Source organism: Daktulosphaira vitifoliae, unplaced genomic scaffold, assembly GCF_025091365.1.
Source record: "Daktulosphaira vitifoliae isolate Bord-2020 unplaced genomic scaffold, ASM2509136v1 Scaffold_2, whole genome shotgun sequence".
In the NCBI taxonomy this organism is placed as follows: Eukaryota; Metazoa; Arthropoda; class Insecta; order Hemiptera; family Phylloxeridae; genus Daktulosphaira; species Daktulosphaira vitifoliae.
This window is the reverse complement of record NW_026099573.1, coordinates 11933283-11953646: the sequence shown is the minus strand read 5'-3', so window position 1 is coordinate 11953646 and position 20364 is coordinate 11933283. Positions and strand designations below refer to the sequence as shown.

Sequence of the window (20364 nt, the reverse complement as noted above, 5' to 3'; positions counted from 1 at the left end):
TCGATTTTTTCACTTCTTTAAATAATTTTTTTTTTAATGGTTACGTGTTAGTGGTTAGTGGATTACTGCTGTCTTTTGAAAATCGGCCAAAACTATATGTCACGCATAATTTACTTTTTTTAACGACACGGTGTGAAAATACACTACTGCAAGGGAACATATTTTTAAATACAGGAAATACTTTTGAGAGAATAATACTACTTGGCTGCAACATTTGTTTACTACATATATCTATCGGTTAAGGTCGGTCAAATAGTAAGATAACCTTTAAATATAACTACACTACTGCAAATCCTCTCAGTAAGAGTAAACATTTTTCAACTCTTAAATTTAATTTGTATATAGTTTATTCTTCAGGTTGACGCTTAAGAAATCTTTTGTGTAATGAATGTGACAATATGAATTATTTATAATTCTTATTACAATAGATTCAATATTAATCAAAATTAATAATAATATTTTAAAGATTTCGACCAAAAATAAAACTTTTAACTGTACATTATAAGATAATAGCTAAAATATATATAATAAATTTTTCAATCAAAGAGCAATTAAAAAAAATTTTGTACTCTAATTATAACATTTTAGGACTATCAAAATATCATCAGAAATATTATATGTTTATAAATAACTTTCATAATTAATATTTTTTCTTAAAAAAAATAATGAAGATTACCCTATTTAGAGTAGATACAAGAAACTATTTAGAGAAAAAAAATCTTATTAATTTACGGTAGTATATGATCTACAGTACTTTAAAGTTAGTGAAAATTCGAATTTTCATTTGTTCATTTTATGCAAACAAACATTAAAATATATATTGTGAAAAAAAAAGAAAGAAAAGGCATTCCTTTAGCACCAACTATTGGAATTACAGGTATGTAACTTTTTTATGATTATTATTATTATTTAAATGTGTACTTATAATTCACCTTAATATTGTTATTTATTATTATATAGTATTATTATTTAGGAAGATAAAATTTTGTAGATCTTTTTGGTAGTATTATAATTTGTCTCATGCCGTTATGATGATAATCGTAGTCGTAAAGTATAATAATAATAATTTTAAAAAAACGTAACGCAAAATATTCAAGACATCAAAAGTTTTTTGATTTTTCAAAATATCATAGACCATCTGTATAATACAACAAAATTTCATCATACATTTCAATTAATTTAAGTGTATAAAAATTAAATTTTCCACTAAAATATTAACTTTTACTAACCATTTATTGTTCTACTTAAAAAAAATTAATTTTAAATACTTCTGTTATATAATCAACTTTTTAGATCAATTAAGTAATGCAGAACAAATTCAAGCTTATCAATAAATTAGTATTCTATAAAAACGTCAAAAGATAACCTGTTAAAAATTTATACATCATATTTCACTTTTGAAAATAAATAAAAAAATAATTTGAAACAGTTACAGAAAATATAAAGAAATGGTCTTCCTTATCGGAAACAAGCTACACTCCTGCTAAACAGTTAGTTTGATAAATTCATTATGTAGCAAAAATAACTGGTGTCTTTTTAAGGGGATAGTAAAAACGATGTAAAATTTATACACTCCCACCACAAAATACTATTTGAAATAATTCATCATAGATTAACATTGATTATTTTAGAAATTTAATGCTACAAATACGATAAAATACTTGCAATATGTTATAAGTAATAATGTTTTCTTAATTTTCATGTCTATTATAAATATTTATAATACTCATTGAAACATTAGTGCTCACAAAACAAGTGACAACGATTTAAAAATGGAGATTAAATAATCGTTCAAGATTTTAAAGACTCTAAAGCGTTCTTTTGAGTTATTATTGAGATATTATAATTCTAAGGTACAAAAACACCCTAATGTCTTGTTGGTATTTATTAATCGACGTTATCCTCGCGCTGATCCCTTTAGTTCGTTGTCTTTTGTTGTTTAAGGGTGCCATGGTTACAATGATAATATTTCAAAGTATATTTAAGTTGAAATGAGTGACGACTGTAAAAACAATATTTTTGAAACTAATTAAATATGTTTGTTTGGTATAAAACTCTCTTGTTAACGGAATATCCTCAGGATAATTAAACAAATGACAACATTTAATCTTTACCATGTTATTTGTTGACTATTTTTGTAAAACAGTATTCTATTATATTGGTATATTAATTACGTAGAAATATTTGAGAACTTCCATTTTTTTTTTAAATTATTTAAAGTACTATATTCACATCTAATTTTATTTCCCACTGATGAGTATATATTATTCCAATTAATAATTATAGTTATTACTCAAGGCATCAAAACTATTAATATAATGTGAGTAAAATTTACCACAAAAATATGTTAATAATAATTATTTAAAAACAATTATTTTTTTGGTTAAATCTCTATCCTATTTGTTATTCCCTCATTTTAAATTAATTCGGATACAAACAAAATTTATAGAAAATTATGAAAAAAATTATTGTTTTAGTAATCTACTCAATTAAAAATATTTCATTATTCTTTCCATGATCTATTATTACTTTAAAAAAAGCACTCATGTAACAATACCGAATAAAAGCATAGTTAGATATCTAATTATCTGTTTTTAATTTACTTTATTGTACTAGATGCAAGCTATAATTATTTTGTGCTAAACAATGAAAAATAAGGGTTGAATATAATCTTCTACGCATTTTCAAGAATAATATACACAATGAGATGCTCGAATTCTAAAATAAAAAATATCGTTTTAATTTTTACTATCAACTATCATTATTTAAAATGACTGTTTTTACCATATATTCATCAAAGAATCTAAATTTTTAATTAAAATTATTCTAAAGGTTTTGATTATTTTACGTTACTTAATTTTAGTACACTGCTGTAATAAAAGTTTTTCATATGTTTTTAACAATGATGTCATGAGAATTTTCAATTGTAATTTTTGTTTAGGAAAATTAAAAAGATATAAAAATAGCAAAGTTATGAATAGTAAATGTAGAATGCAATTTTATTTACCATGCAACAGCTACGATTACAATTGTTGGATATCTTAAAGTACAATTTCATAACATAGGAAATGAGATTAATAAATATACAATATCTTAACTAAAATCAACTCCTAAATTAAATTCCTATTTATGCTCTTACAATCAATTATAAAGTTACAAAAAAATATTGTAATAATATACCATATTTAAAATTATTTTATGAAAAAAATTGTACAATTATGGTTAATATATTGTAATTAACAAAATAAGTTGTTAGTGTAATAAATATTTTTATTAGTACTTCTCTATACTGTTAACACTCTTTTCTTTATTAAAAATCTCGTATTTGACATATATAACTTTTAGGTTTATGGGAAATTATGTAATTTAAAATATTTATTTTCTATATTTTTCAAAGAACATTGGAATATGCATTTACTTTCAAATATATATTTACTTAAAATATATAAATTAAAAAAACAAACATTTTTTTTGTGATATTAAGAAAATTACTCATGCAGTATTGGTACAATACGGACGAATATTTTACATAATTCAATAATCTCTGTTGGTTTTCATTTATTATGTATATGACTACTGGATACCTTTTGACTAAATATTCATTGTATGTGTTCTAAATTTTGTTACTCCTTCTTGTATTCTTCGATTATTATACTTAAGTAAATTTTGAAGTGTTTAATCAATTTTTTAAATAAAAGTATATCCCTCTATCTTTTTCCTTACCTTAATCCCAATTACTTGGAGTCGACCATCCTTATCCTGAACTTCCACTTGACACGATCATCCACATCATCCACTCTCAAATCAGCTGTCCTCATCAAATTCAAAAACATCCCTCCACCTTTTTTTGATTTTCTCTACATCTTCTTCAACATTCATTTCTATAATTGTTCTTACAGCTTCCGATTCTTCTGTGCTCATAACATGATCAAACCATCTAAGTCTATTTTCTCTTATCTTATCCACGATTGACCTATACTACCTCTTATATATTCGTTCCTTATCCTATCTTCTCTAGAGAGTAACTCCACTCATCCATCTAAGCATTCTCATCTCTGTTACACTCATTATCTGTACTAATTTCTTGTCAGCCACTTCACACTTTGAATCATCAAAGCTAGTCTCACTACAGTCTTATAGAACTTATCTTTAAGTCTCATTGTAATTATTTTATCGTATAACACACCAGACGCTTCTCACCACTTCAACCACTCGTACTTAATCCTGTGTCTTACTTCTAAATAAATAGCAATATATATATATATATATTTTTAAATCAAAGTTAGTAGTTAATTACATTATTAAGTTTGGATATTGTAAAGATTGTAATTAAATTTTTAACAGAATTTCCCATTTTTAGAATTTGTTTCTGACGAAAATTTATCACAATAATTAGTAAATGTAATTGATTATTTTTAGTTATTTTATGATATTAAAAGAAAAATATCTTCTTTTTCTCGCCTTAATCTCTACTACTTGGGGTTGGCCACCCTTATTGTGAACCTCCACTTCACACGATCTCCTATATCATCTACGCACACATCAGCCGTAAATAAAAATGTTGTGTAATTTTTAATAGTTTCTTTATATAATTTCTCTATACAAATAAAGTTTTTTCTCGGTTAAAAATTCTAATTGATTCATAAACACTGGTATAAATGAATTGTAAAATTTAACTTGTTTAAATAAATAATTTATCAAATTATGATTTTTGTCGTAAGTAAAAACGATAATCCATAACCTTAAACTCGGATATATGAAAATCCAGCGCACTCTTAAAACATCATTAAAACAATATAGAATTTTACATCGTAGAAAAATCATTTTAAAATTAAAAAATTAAATTAAACTAAGTAATTAATACACCATACTGTTGGTATAACACTGAATAAAATGTCTTCTATATTTATCAAATATTATTATTTAAACAGTCTATAAATTAATAGATTTAAGGATATAGAAATAATAAGAAACAATTGTATTAATTATAATTAACAAACTATAATTTATATAGTTGAATCCAGAGATGGTAAAATCAACCAATCTAACAATATTTTCGATTTTACCAGTCAAGTAGGACTTTTAAAAATAATCTTTCTTTATGATTTGAAAATAAAAATTGCAAACGTAAGAATAACTTACATTTCTATAGGCGACGACAACAGCATCGTCCACGCGGCTTCGTATAGTCGGCCAAACTAAAAGCACACACTGAAAGCGCCTGGATGACTTGGCGAGATGCAACTATCCCAACCGCCACTAGCGCCCCTATGAAAGTTGCACCACCGCTCTGCGTCTTTCCATTGACCTTACCTTATCTAAAATTTGGCTGCTTATTTAAGAAATTATTTTTTTCTTAAAACTGCAATAACTTTTTGAAAAATGAACGAATCAAAATAGTTTTTTTTATGTTGAAACCTTAGGTATTTTTTTTTTCATTTGATATTATTTTTTTCAAAATTTGTCCTTTTACTTAATCACGGGAGGAATTCAAAATAGAAATTTTTTTGCAAAATTCAAATTTTTCAACTTAATTTTTGAAAATGTTCCGGAATTATTGCGTCCATTAAACATAAGTCAATTAATTTTTATGTTACGTACAATAAATAAAAAAATAAATTTGTATCAACAACTTATCATCTACATGCAAATGGCTGCCATAGTTAAAAGACATGCTATTTTTGTGTTCAATTTTTTTTTTTTTTGTTTATTTTAAATTACTTTACGAGGGTTTGCCATAGTAATAAGTCAACCAATTTTTATAAAAGTTAGATGAATCTAACTTAAATTAAATATAAATTTAAACTTATTTTGATTATTTTACCTCCACAAAGTTAAGAAAAGAATCCAGTATGAACTTTATACACATTGTTATATATATTCTAACCAAATGTTAGCAAATTCAATATTTCATTACAGATTATTATTGAGAAATTTTCTTATAAATTACTTATAAAAAACGATGTACTTATTTTAATTTTCTTTTAACACACTATTTAGTTTGACTGATTGGTTTTTTTTCCAGTCAAAATTAAAATTTAATATAAAAATCAATATGTAAACAAAATAGTTTAAAAATAAAATAAAATAATAAACTATTATTACTAACCTAATTTTTACTTGATAAAATAAAATTTTATTCTATCAAAAAATGTTTAAAAAAAAAAACATATGACTCGAATAAAACTTAAAGTATTTACATATAAACTAGTGTGTTGTTGGTTTCTGGCATTACTGGTTAATGGGTTTCCGGAAGAAAGCACTTAAATAAAACTCAATTCTTGTGAATTCCTTAAGCAAACATGCATTGTGATATGAAGAAAATAAGGTGTAATTTTTATACCTCTATCACTAAAATATATTTATTCAACATTTAATTTGTTTACATCCAATAAAAGCGAACAAATCTATAATAAATATTATTTGTGAATGACACATGTATTATGTGTATGATTTCATTATTAAAAATAAGAATACTACTTGGTCTATCGAATTGTCTTCTAAAAGGGCAATCTTACCTACTTTTTATAACACAATAGAAATTCCAAGAATAGTATTCACTGTATGCTCTTCAGGGAAATTGCGTTTGCATACTTAAAAAACGCTTAAATATCCTATAATTTACATTTTTCTAGTGGTCTTCAAGCTACAAGTAAATAACTACATTTCAAAATTCATTACATAGAATAAATTTTGTGTACAAACTACAAGATATACAATTAATATATCATATTAAGATGATTATGGTAATATCAAAAACTCTTTATACTATGTCTTAAACCATCTCCAGTATGACGAGGTAGAGCTAATAAAGAGTTTTAAAACACCTGAATGTGTAATTAGATAGCTACCGAAAGTTTCAAACTAATCACTAGAATTTCTGAAGGATTTCGATAGGTATTAAGTTTATGTTAGAAGTCCAAGAACAGATAGTTTTGGGAAAGATTTAATGGCCTTCCATTTTAATTTCAGTTTACCTTTATAAGGGAGTTTTTATGATTATTTTAATGTTTCAGTTTAATGTTTTACCCCATTTTATTTTCTTCAGTGACTAGTATCTCCTTCTTCTCTATAATACTATAATTTAAGCATGACAAAATTATTGGTCTTCTCCTCTCTTCCTCATCGATATCTGACACAAATCAATCTCACCAACTAATCCTTGACATACTTGGTTTTAAATAATATCCTTTTCTTGGTTAAGATAGGCCATAATCATCTCCCTTATCGTGCCTACAATATGTCTTTTAACCATTCTCTTTTCTAGCCCAAACATGTAAGTTCTCTGGAATATAACTGATTTATCTTTTAACTACCCTGCTTTAGTAATTTAGCATTCTCATATCTGCTACACTCATTCTCTGCTCTACTTTCTTATCAACCGCCCAACACTCTGAACCATACATCATAGCTGATCTCACTACAGTCTTATGAATTTACCTTTCAGCCTGATTGGAATTCTTTTATCGCATAAGACACCAGACGTTTCTCTCCATTTCAACCACCCGCATTTAATCCTGTGTCTTGCATCCTCGTCAATACCGCCGCTCTTTTGCACAACTGTTCCTAAATACTTGAAACTTTCCACCTAAAGTGTCCTTTAAACTTTCCTATTTATTGTATATATTTCTCATTAATTGATATGCTATATTTATATCATGTATTTAAAGGATTAAAAAAAACTAATAATACTACATACAATAATTTTTCTTTTGATATATTTTTTTAAATACATAAAAAAATTATGCTAAGAAAATGTTAAAACGGAACAAAACATATTTACAACATTTTTTTCTCTTCAATTTTTGAAAATGTTTCGGAATACCTATCTAATGCTATTGTATATCAAATCTATATCAAAGATATTAAAACGTACTATATGATAAAATAGAAGCAAATCAATCAATTGTATACCACGTGGAATAGATTAATAGAGGGAAAAATACACATTTTTTTTTATTCTCTCTTATTACATATATTGTTTTTTTGTAAAAATCAACAGTCTTAAATAATAGGTTAAAGAGAATTTAATATATTATATTGGAGTGTTTTTGAATAGTGGATTTAATCAATGTTATCATATCATTCTGTAATAGTCCTCTGTATGCTATGTTTTTATTATTTCAGGTTTAGACTGTACTAAGTTTAATTTTAANGGAGTGAAAATTGAGATCGGAATTAAAGATAATACCTAGGTCTTTCTTACTACAAACCGATGTTACACTTGAACCATTGATGGAGTAAGTATAGTTAATAGGGGAGCGGTGTCTTAAAAATGACATGGAATGACATTTATTTATATTAAACTGAAGACCAATATTATTAAACCAGGAGACCAGGTTGTTGAGATCATTCTGGAGCATAGAGCAGTCAGATAAGTTATCAATCTTCCTATAATTGTAGAAATATAAAAGCTATACATTTAAAATAACCCAATATATAATAATTAAATTAACAAAACTTTAAAAGATATGTCTGGTGTAAAAATAAGATTTTCCAATAATAAATTAACATGTGTTAAGAAGTATAACTTTGGTCATAAATGTTAGCAATTAAAGCAGTTTTGATACCTTAGGAAAAACTCTATTCGTCTAACTTTGAATTATATGATCATAAAGTTATATACATTTGTAGAAATATTTTGGAAAAAAAGATTGATCATTTATTACAAAAATATACTCAAAACTTTTCATCGAATAAAAAATTCTTGATAACAAAGCTGAAACTATTTCACTATAAAAAAATTTAACGTTATTTTAAATACAAATTTCAGGCATTTAAAAAAGACGAGTACCTATGGGAACTTTTAAATAGTTTTCAGCTCAATAGTTAATAAACAGTTTTTAACTAACTAACTGAATACTTCCATATTTAAGTAAAAATCTAGTTCTTTGCCAAAGTGACGGAAAGTACTCTTATTAATAACTTTAATCCGATTTATGATTGAAACAGTTTGCATTATGTAATGATAAATATATCTCAATATATTTTAAACAATTAATGAGAATATATTTTCTTTTTTTGACTTTCTTATTAACAAATATTTTTCATCAATCGATAAAAAAGTATTTTTCAGTTCTATCTCTTACACTTTATAATGTTGTCGACCAATTTTGTTTAAAAGGTTTGCATATTTAACTTGTTTAAAAGTTAGAAAACTAATTATAAACTAATTAATAACAACTTTTTAACCGTATTTTGTAAATTATTAACATTAAAACTACAATATAAATGTAGCGTAAACGGTAGCGCGGCTTATGAATATTCATCAGGCATTTTTCTACTGTACCCTTCCTCCCGTTAATTTATAAAATATTTTCATGTTTTCATTTCTCTACAATTAATACGCTTATTTTTAAAAACGGGCAATATATCAATAATTAGGAGCTTGGTTACAGAAAAAATCATTTAATTTTAATTTATATGATTTAAATTATTTTATAAAATGTATTTCAAAATTAACACAAGAGTAGAATGAGGAGGCGCGTGCTATGAAACCAATATTTTATAGAGCCCTGAGCTGTAGAAGCAGTTAGCAACAGCACAGTTGAAGGGTTTTTAAGGGGATATACATAAGACATTAACCATCCAAACAAAAAAAAAAATGTATTTTCACCATTTTAATCATTTTTTCTAAAGGAATCGATCTTACGACATTATCAATCTTTCTGACAGTAGCACACCACAAGTTCTAGCATTAACTCTGGTTTATTAAAAATTATTATTTATGTAATGAAATCATCACAAATTTTCAAACTATAATCAAACCGCCTCCTAAGTTTTAATAAAAATTATCATCTATAAACAATTTTGAAAATGAATAATATTTTTTTAAATAGTTGAGATTTAATACACATACAAAATAATACTATATCTAAAATGTATCGTACACTAAGAATAGAAAAAAATCAATAAACTATTAATATTTAATTGTTTACTCTAAATTAATATAAAAATATTAAGATTATTTTAAAAATAAAAGGGTACGTAAGTAAAAAAAAAAATAGTTCAAAAATATTCATATTAAATAAGACTATAACTGTAGAATTTTCGTAATTTCACTTAAACATTTATTTTATACAACTTTAGGTTCTCCAAAATTATTAATATCTCTTACGAAACATAAAATTTCATTTTTTTCAAATGTTTGAACATTACCTCGACAACAGAACAGTTAAAATAAATAAATCTAAATTTAACTATAAATTGCTGAAATACTATGATTTACGTACACATTCAAATTTATTTCCATATTCAAGAAATCACATTAAAATACACATAGAAATGCATAAATATTTTAAGTATTTATCATTTTAATACTTTCGGTAAATATTTTTGAAATAAATTATAACGTTGTGTTTAAATCGAGACAGTAATATGTCAAAGAGACATAAATCATTTGGAAAAAGTAACGAACAACCAACTTTAAAAAAACACATTGTCACTGATCGCAAATATGAAGATTTATGCCGTAAAAATACCATTGATAATGTAATTGTGAAGGAAAATAATAAGCGAATGGTCATGGAAGAGACTTTACGCTCACTGGATAATACTTTTGATGAGATTATGACGCGAATCAAAAGTTCATGGGCCAACGATACTGCTCAATCATTAAAAGATCTTTCAAACAGTGGCTATAAAGATAAGAAACGCAAAAAAATACTAAATTCATTGTCAAATGTAGAATCGGCGTTTTTAGATTCATTTAAACGCAGTTGGTCAGACTTCAAACAACGATTAAGAATGCAAATGACTAGTAAGGAGTGTGAATTACATATATTGCATGAAGTTGCTGATAAAATAAAAAAAGAACTTCTCTCGTATGAATCAGTTTTTACTTTAACGGAATCACAACAGAAGTTTTGTGAGAGAGGCTTTGTAGAGAACCCGTGTAAGCGACGATCAATTAAATATGGCAAAGCAGTAGAATCAAAATTTCCCTATGTTCGGAATAAATTGCCTGAAAGGTAAGTTTTAAAAATCAATCATTTAAGTAAGAACTGATATTAAAAATAATAAGACTGTTTGAAGTCTATTATTGCCTTTATAGATTTAAAGCCTTGTTAAATTTTAGCTTCGATGCGATACTAATAAGATATTAATTTTACCGTGTATTATTTTTTATGCCCGTCTCCGCTTTTTTTCGCCATCGAAATAATTTCGGTTTTTCGCAATTTTACTTATATTTAGTTCATCTATATCGAATTTTTTTTTTTGGTGCATGATGAAAAAATAATCACAGCCAACAAAAATATTGTGAGACCGCCTTGAAACCTTATTATAACTTTTTAAGTTATATTGTAGATTTGGTTAAGGTTATCAAAATTATTTCATAATTATTTTTCGTTTCTATAATTATTGACTTTACAAATTTTTTTCAAAAATTTGATATAGATCACCTTACTAGATAAGGTAAATATTAAAAAAAAATTGAAATCATTTCGGTTCCTAGCTCTGATATAAATAATTTTTTTTCAATTATTATTAACACTTATATTTTAGCCAAAACAGTACTGATATAAAAATAGCAATATTTGAAAACCTAAAGTTTTAATATAATTTTTTCATATGCTTGTAAAGTTATCTAGAGTAATCTGGAGAAATTAATCATTTTTTTAACTTCTAAGTTTAAGTTAGGTTTAGAAAAATCAAATTAAGTTGTAAGTGACATTGTATCAACTTTTAATTGTAAGCCAAGTTTAACCAAATTACAATTTTAACACGTTAGTACCTAACCTTTCTAATGATAATAATAAAGGAAGGCTGAAGGTATAACCTTATAAAAAATTACAATTTTATTTTATGCTCAAATTATGATCAACTAACAAAAGTCAAAATAATTTAAATTTCTATATCAAAATCTTACCAAAAAATTTGTAATAGTGATTTTAATCAATATCAATTTTCAGATACTAAATTTACTTTATCGGATTACCAATGTTCTAGTTTTTTTTAGTACCTTTTATCATTTAATATAATTAACTGTCTAATTTTATATCATTATCAGTTAATATTTTTCCTTCTATAGCTTGAATCTTAATTTCTTAAATTTCATTGTTATCTTGAAAAAAATTGGTTACTTCATTTCTTATTAGTATTATTATTATTATTTACTATTGTTTTAATGGTTACTTTATGGCTCTTTTCTTGAATTCCTTAAAATCCTTTGCTCTAAATTATGAAAAAAATTGTTTATTTAAAAAATATTTTTAAGATAAATAAAATAAATAGAAATAATCTTAAAATAAATAGAATGCAAGATTTTAATACGCAAAGATATCACCAGCAATTAGTTTTGCTTAAAAGAATTCCATTTGAATTTGGTAAGTCTTTGGGTGATGATCGATTGCGTTTTATCCACTCAAACAACAACAATTGCAATATGATACTATCAGAAGGCTTCCACTTTGGTCGAATAGAATTTGCTCTCAACGCTAATGGTACATATTGAAAATAAAGTTGCCAAACAACATTATGTTTTACTTTGCATTTTTTCAGGGCATTTATTTGCAGTAAAAAAATTTTCAAAAAATAATGACATATCGATAAAAGTAGCATCAAAGCTGACTCAACTAATTGACGGCGGACTACTCGGTCTGAATAACCCTAATGTTTTACCTTACACCCATTATGTTGAGTATACTAAAGGAATATGGCTAGTTATGCCCGTTTGTGATTATAATCTTGAGACATATATTCAGCTAACATACAAGAGACCTGAGCTTTTTAATTTAAATAATCGAAACGCTGTAAAACAGGTGATATAAGCTAATTTAATAAATAATGCTAACATCTCATTCTTAATACAGTTTAAATAACTAGTTTTAGTTTTAGATAGTAAATGGTATGAAATTTTTACACCAATCAAAACCAAGTATAATTCATGGCAACTTAAAACCATCAAACGTGCTTATTGGTGCCACTGGATGTATTCATTTAGCTGATTTTGGAATGGCCGATGTTAGTACTTTTTTATATCTATGTGTCCCACCCGGGTTTTGAAATCGAATAATCATTTCGCTATAATTTTTATTTTTATTTTTTGCATATTTAGACTACGTTTAAACTATAAATTATCTAATAAAAAAAGAACGTTAAATATTCATTGTATAAAAAAGTAATAAACATTTCAATACCTGGCGAGACACACTGTATACAAAACGGGTTTTTTAACATTAGTCACTTGATTTCTCCTAGAGTAATAACAAGATTAATAATTGTTTTTCTGACTAATTTCATATATAGAGTTATTCATTTATCACGAACCAATTAATCGAAAAATAAAAATAAGTTTTTTTGTAGGTTTCTTTTAGTTCCATATTTTTTTCAATTTTGCAATCATGTGATCGTTTTAAGTTCATCCCTTATATCTTAAATGATGCTAACTTTATTTTTTCATATGACAACATACATATTTAAGTACAACTAATTTTATTATTAGATATGTATTTTTCCGTCTCACATCTTCTCTTGGCTAGGTATGAACATTTTAATAACTTATGAAGTACTCTACCAAAGTAGTTATTAAAAAAAATCATTTTATTAATTAGATATATGCTACCTAAATATCTATGTAACTATTTAAAAGAATTTAGTTTTCAAGTTTTCCTATTATTTAAGAAGATATTGAATGACTAATGTTGAAAAAAACACTTTATATACATAAACTGATTTATCGATCTCCTTACATTTTTTAAATTAAAATCTTATAAAAATGGACGTGTGTATATATTTTTCATAAATCAAAATTCGTTTAATAGACCAAGTCACCATTTGATCTGTATCAGTGGCCATAGGTCATAATAATTTGACACTAGTAATATCGTTAATTAATAATTTTACAATTTGACTTACAACAGATATCATCGAAATTGTAAAAGTAGTTCCAGCAATTCTTTCTTTAATTTCTCTCGTGAAGGTATTTAGATATTTGATATTTATGCATAAAATAGGGTAGGACCTAGAGGCATTTTTCTCAGAAGTCTCACAAATAAACGAAAATCTAAAACTTAACTTTAAAAAAGTGATATCACGTCCTAGCCTCTTAAATCAGATCAAGATTGTGTACAAAATGTAAAATATATACACTCTTAGATTGTTCAATCATTAATTGTTACTTTGAAAATGATCATTTATATATTATTTTATAATTTATTTATGTTTTCTATTTATAAATTTTTGTTCAGATCTTATACAAAGTGACTAAACCTAGATCTTCAGACGTTATATGGTGGTCACGAGAAACTATGGAACACTTTAATGTGCACACAAAGGTATTACTTGACAATTGTATTTATATTAAAATTCATGTTTATATCTTTTTATTAAATATTAGATAATTTGTAATAAAGAAACCGACATCCAATCACTTGGAATGATCATTCACTTTACTTTAACAAGAGGTATGCATCCATTTGGTCTAAAGGTTCAAGAAATAAATAGTAATAAAAAAAAAGGACGTAAGGTTATGAAATTAAATAACGTCGAACAATACAACCTTGTATCCCAATGTTTAAACAAAAATCCGTCAAAAAGACCTACTATCATTACTATCAATCAGTAAATAAAATAAAAAACAATTTCAATTACTTATTTGGCTAAGTGACATGATATTTTTTTTTAAAGACACGTCTATTTTTGGTCCGATCAAAAGAAATGGGATTTTTTGATTACTTGTGTTAGCTTACAGTACTTAGGAAACTCAAACAATGAGAATAACTTATCGAAGAAATTAGACAAGGTTGCCTCAGAAAATTGGAACGATTATTTGGTAATATGTTTTATATGTAAAAATATTCAATATTATTTTATATTTAATTTTTAACATTTTTAAGTGTATGAGTTATAATTAAAATTTATTTAAGGTTCATATCATTTTTAGTATAAAGACGATAATAGGTGTCCACAAAAAAAATTTTTATATGATATGAATAATATATAAATATAATAATAATAAATAATATTATAATACTTCCTATCCTTAAAAATATTTTCAACAATTATTCACAAGGTTTGAGTTTCAAACTTGCTTTACACTATCATAACAAATATTCTGACAAAAATATAACTAATATATACACAAATATAATATTAATATTATAGACAAATTACAGTGTAATGAGTGGATATGGATAATGATATATATAAGTTATATAAGTTTTTTTATATTTTTTGACAGATGAACGTAGTTAAGAACCTAATGAACTTATTAATTATCCATTATCAATAGATAATTAATGAGTTTTTAACTGTTACTGACTTGAGTATATTAGATATTAATGTTTCTTTATTCGGGCCATATATTTATATTTATAAAGAATTATTTTTATAATTTATAATATTAATATTTATATATTTATTATATTTTAGTTACTTACCTAAATCAAAGACTAAGACCTAGATTATATAATGAAAATTTTATTAATAAAACATAATTTTTTTTTTTTTAATGAGATTTGGATTTGCCCCTTTGTCTAGGTCATTTTTCAAGTTCATTTTATACTTGAATTAAAGCGCAAATAACGATATATAAATAAAATGAGATCCATATAACCAAGTTTTTAATTTATGTCAATACCTATATCATTCTAGAGGAAGCCATTGAAGAAATTCGAAATTCGTCAAATGGTTTATTTTAATAAAAATAATAGAATTAAAAATATTTAACTATCTCTTTCAATTTCTAGCTTACATATGTTTTATAATACTTCATTAACTTTCTTTTAATTTTAACTATGTTTTAAATATTCGAAATATACAAAAATAATTATTACTATTTTTTTAGCATTCTATTGGCATAAAGAATTCAGGAGAATTTGGCCCAACTAATTATTGTATGCCAAGCAAATTTCTACATTGTATTTCTAACGATACGTTGACAATAGTTCGAAATTATCATTATGGACTGAAACAACTTGCCATAGATTACCTTACATCATTTCCAACACTTACATTTGCCTTTGTCAAATTAATAAAGAATTGTGATTGGGCGAATATTGAGTGTTTTCAAAAATTTTTTAACAGTGAAAATTAATTTCAATTTATAAAAATTGTCGTTAAATTTATTTCAGTCTAATATTAGACTATATAATATTTTCTATAATTACTCCTTTAACATTGTCCAAATCTTATACATTTATTAAGTTAAAAATTTAATCATTTAATTTTGAAAATTATGTTAATCCTTTTTTTATTTGTTTCCTACGTATTTATTCATACTAATTGTTTCTAAATAATATGTGAATATTTTGTAAACGTTGTTTAAATTTTATATTCTTGGCTTCTTTTTATATTGTAAATATATATTTTTAAATAATTGCGTATCAAATATTACAAAATATAGATCAAATTATCTAGTTTAAATTGATAGTCTTCACATTTATGAAATAAATTGCTAAGTGTTTTCAGCAGCAGCAGTAGTTGTATTAGTAATATGACAAATTTATATATATTAACATCAAAAAAAAATTAAACAATTAAATTTTGAGTATTTTATTTTTTTTTATTATAGTTAATTAAAAAATTAATAAAAATTACATAGAACTACATTCACAGTAAACCACTTTGACAATGATCAAATTGGTTTTAACCCTAATTGCAATCAAGAATGATAACTGGTCAAGCTAAAATAATCCTAAAGTATCACTTTAGTTATAAAACTATCCTGTGTCAAAATTATATAACAGTTATGATGTAAGTTTATGTTTATTAAACATAAGCTAATTTTTAGTTTTTTCACTATTAACAATTAATCATTATCATTATTCATCCTTTACAACTCATAAGAGTGTAAAATTCATCTTTTTTAATGGCAATATACAAATTTAACAAACTTATAAAATAAAAATTTTCTTATTAGGAATATGACTGATCGATGATAACTTTTAACCTATTATTTTGGAAGTTTTTACTATTTTAAAATATAAAATGGAGCTAAAGTATGGGTTATGTTATTTTTATCATTACAAATTACACCATCGCGCTCTTCCATTACTCTATAATTAAAAAAAAGGTAGCACAGTGGGGTCGAGGCACAGTGTGGACCTAACATAGATGGGACTAGTATAGATGATATCTGACAGCTATTAAAATCATTATCATAAGAAACGCTTCGATGCAAATCTGTAGATAGTAGGTAAATATTAGCGTCTATCATGAAATGATAAGGTTTCCTGTTCCAATTTAGTTGAATTGAATGCTAAAACTTTACATGCATTATTTGCAAAATCTAAGTCTCGTACTTCAGTTCGAGAAACTGTAATTAAAGCAAAAGCTTCTTTATCTTCTTTCATAGGAGCACTTCCAACCTATACATAAAATAATTTATAGTAAAACAATTTAAATTTAAAAAAAATCCTTCACCTTAGACATGACGGGTTTTTCTTCATCTTTGTCAATGGGTATAGATGTAATATTAACCCAAGTATTTGTACATAAATAATGCAATCTAGCATAAGATAATTAAGGTTATTAGATCTAGCTCAAAAAATGAAGGTATCTCATTGGAATAAGGCAATAACATCAAATGATATACAGGGCTTCCATGAACATCTAATTATGATAATAAAATATAATAAGAACTAATTTATTAAATAAATATCAATTTTTTTAAATTTCACCAAAATTAGCGTTCGATTTTTAAAACCCATCTTAATGAACTTAAATAACATATATATATATATATATAATAGGGTGGTCCTCAGCTATAGAAGAAAAATTTTTTTTTTTTTTAAATTCAGAGTCATGGGCTCAAAATTTCGTTAGGTTCACTGAAAAAATGAAACTGGTAAAATTTGAGTACAATAAGTCAACCCCTTCACGTGCCTTAAAGGGGTTGAAGTTCTTCAAAAATGGGGTGGATTTTCTTTTTTTGAGTGTACGCTCTTTATTTTTGAAGTTTCGCCAAAAACACAAAGAACAATTTTTATAGAATTCAATGCGAACAAAAAATAAGGTAATATATAATTTTTTTGTAAAATTAATATTTTTTCGGTTATGCCGCCACCATATTTTCAAGATAATTCTACAAGCAATTTTCGTTTATACAGAACTCATTGACATGTCTGGTCCAGATATATCACTATTCAAGCGTTTTAAAAATAACTGGAACAATTTAGATTTAAATAATTTTAAAACATTTTCAAAATTTCAAAAATCACATAAAAATTTAAAAGATTTGACAGATGAAATAATTTTATTTTGTACAGACAAACTTAAAGATCATTATCCAAGAGATGATTATAAAGAGTTCATAGAATTAGTTTTGTTATTTATAGGAGGCATACCTCCATATGGATTACGATTCCTTTTGTTTTCACTATTCTGGGGATCCTACTATGAACTGACATTTCCTATAAGTTATAATCTGTATATTGTTTATTACTTTCTTTTTAAAAACTTTAAAAGGTTACGAATGTCATAAAAAAAATTGAATGAATTGGCCACAGTGAAACATTTGTAACTTTCATGGAGCGTTGAAAAATACAAAAAGAAAGGGTCGCCAACCTACTGGGCGAGACAATGTATTCTCGGACCACAATAGGATTTTAAAAAAATATTGTATACTAAAAGCAATTTAAGCTAAAATTAAAATAAAAAAATTGTATTTGATTCCCGTTGAGTCGTTGATAGTTGATGAACACCAAAACCTCGTGATAGTTGTCACATAACCATAGTGATCAGGGATGATCTTATACAAGGCCGTTGCCCGTACCTTATAAACTAGGGGGAGTTGATTTTTGAGAGGAAAAAAAATACACAAGTCCATTCAAGATGCAACACGAAAAAAAAAAAATAAGATAATAGTTGAGTTAAATTAAAGGGACTTTATTAAATATATAAAAAAAATTAAGTTAACACGATACAAAAAACCGAACGGTCAAAAAACCTCGTTTACAAATTAAAGGAACAGAGAGAAGAAGAAAAAAACAGATATTTATAAAAAAATAATAGTTACATCTACACTTTTACAATTAGAGAATACGATTAACGTCTTCGGGTATCCACCGGCTATTTATTACAGCATTACCGCAAATCACGGCGAGTATACGTCCCAAGTAAGCGACTGATTTTAAGCAGTTAGCTTGCAAGACGTTGGGACTCCCCGAAATAAAATCCACTACATCACCATATTGTACTAATACTATACATCACATAATACACACATCACCACATATAACATAATATCAAATCTATATGAAAAAATCACAAAATATATATGATAGGTGGTATTGGAACGCGCCTGCCATGTTGAGGGACCTAAAAAAAACAAATTCGCCACATGTTCTTATGGCACGGCGCACAGAAAAAATAGTATGCCTCAAAACATCTACAAAAAAAATATACATTACTAGCCCTAAAGAGCTAAAGAGTATGAGGCAGGTTTAAGTAGCACACAGCTGACTATCTTGCTAGCGTATAAACAAATCACAACACCTTATCGGGATTATTTGAATGATAAACACCGACGCAACACGCATACGGCACAACAAAATTAATTTAGGATACTTATGTATATATAAATATATTTATATTAGGATGTCCCGGAATTTTGAAGTTTCGGAAATGTTTAGTGCATACCTCTCAAATTTATTTGTATACATATAAAAAAGAACACAAAAAAATTTCAGGTCGATCATACAAGTTAAAACCGTGTCGATTTCGGGTTGAAAATTAGCTAAAAGTGGTAGTTTTTCAGCTATTTGTCATTGACTCGTAAATTAGTGCTCTCACCAAAAAATGTATAGAAAATAAATTGTAGATATAAATGTTACGGTCTAGACGTTTTGGTTTCGTCGGGTTCCGTGTACCTAAACGTCCATTTGCAATGTTTTGATTTCTCGACATTGGCATCTCGCATATCCGCAACGGCCCGAACCATTATGGATACGACAGCCGCTAAGCGCATGTCTTCGGCTGTCTCGTTCACGTCTAGCTCGATCTCGGAAATTCCTCCAAAAGTGTCTCTCAGTATGGATTCGAATTCCAGCACGTCCACTATGACCGTCCCAATGATATCAGCGCTCGGCAAAGCATCCGCACCTGACAATCGTCTGTCGGATTCATTCGATTTTCGCGGTGGTCGCAGCAAACGTGATCATTCAGCCTTCGTCTATGGGCAACGATTCTCGACACACAGCTGGGCCCCGAAATTTTCTCGCATAACATCTGTTCCGGATAGTCTAAGAACTGTATACCGACGGAAGCCGTCGAAGCTGAGAAGATATTTAGATTTTACTAATTGTTTTTTTTCTGTTGCCACTTTTTCTCAGCTCTCACTGGGCCGATTTCTTTCAACGATACGTCAAATGATCGCAAATCGCATTTATCGAAGACATTGACCTCAAATATTGAAAAAAATTT

The 20364-nt window shown here is 26.1% G+C and overlaps 2 protein-coding genes across 5 annotated transcripts in view; one reads left to right on the top strand and one right to left on the bottom strand.

The window, feature by feature from the left end:
- Positions 1–5221, bottom strand: part of LOC126898928 (probable G-protein coupled receptor 158) — a 114206-nt gene extending 108985 nt beyond the window's left edge. For 2 of the 4 annotated variants that reach the window (XM_050673336.1, XM_050673338.1), the window contains exon 1: positions 5143–5221. The gene's annotated coding sequence lies outside the window, so the exon portion shown is untranslated. Of the gene's footprint in view, positions 1–3723; positions 4241–5142 lie in introns of those variants that run through there. The other 2 variants (XM_050673339.1, XM_050673337.1) reach the window with 2 other exon arrangements.
- Positions 841–16083, top strand: LOC126898924 (uncharacterized). Its single transcript, XM_050673319.1, has 9 exons — positions 841–877; positions 10374–10970; positions 12256–12443; positions 12502–12761; positions 12838–12963; positions 14190–14276; positions 14339–14562; positions 14629–14773; positions 15788–16083. Exons 2-9 carry the CDS (start codon positions 10378–10380, stop codon positions 16034–16036), a joined length of 1872 nt encoding a protein of 623 aa, XP_050529276.1. The 5' UTR covers positions 841–877; positions 10374–10377; the 3' UTR covers positions 16037–16083.
- Positions 16084–20364: the final 4281 nt, after the last annotated feature.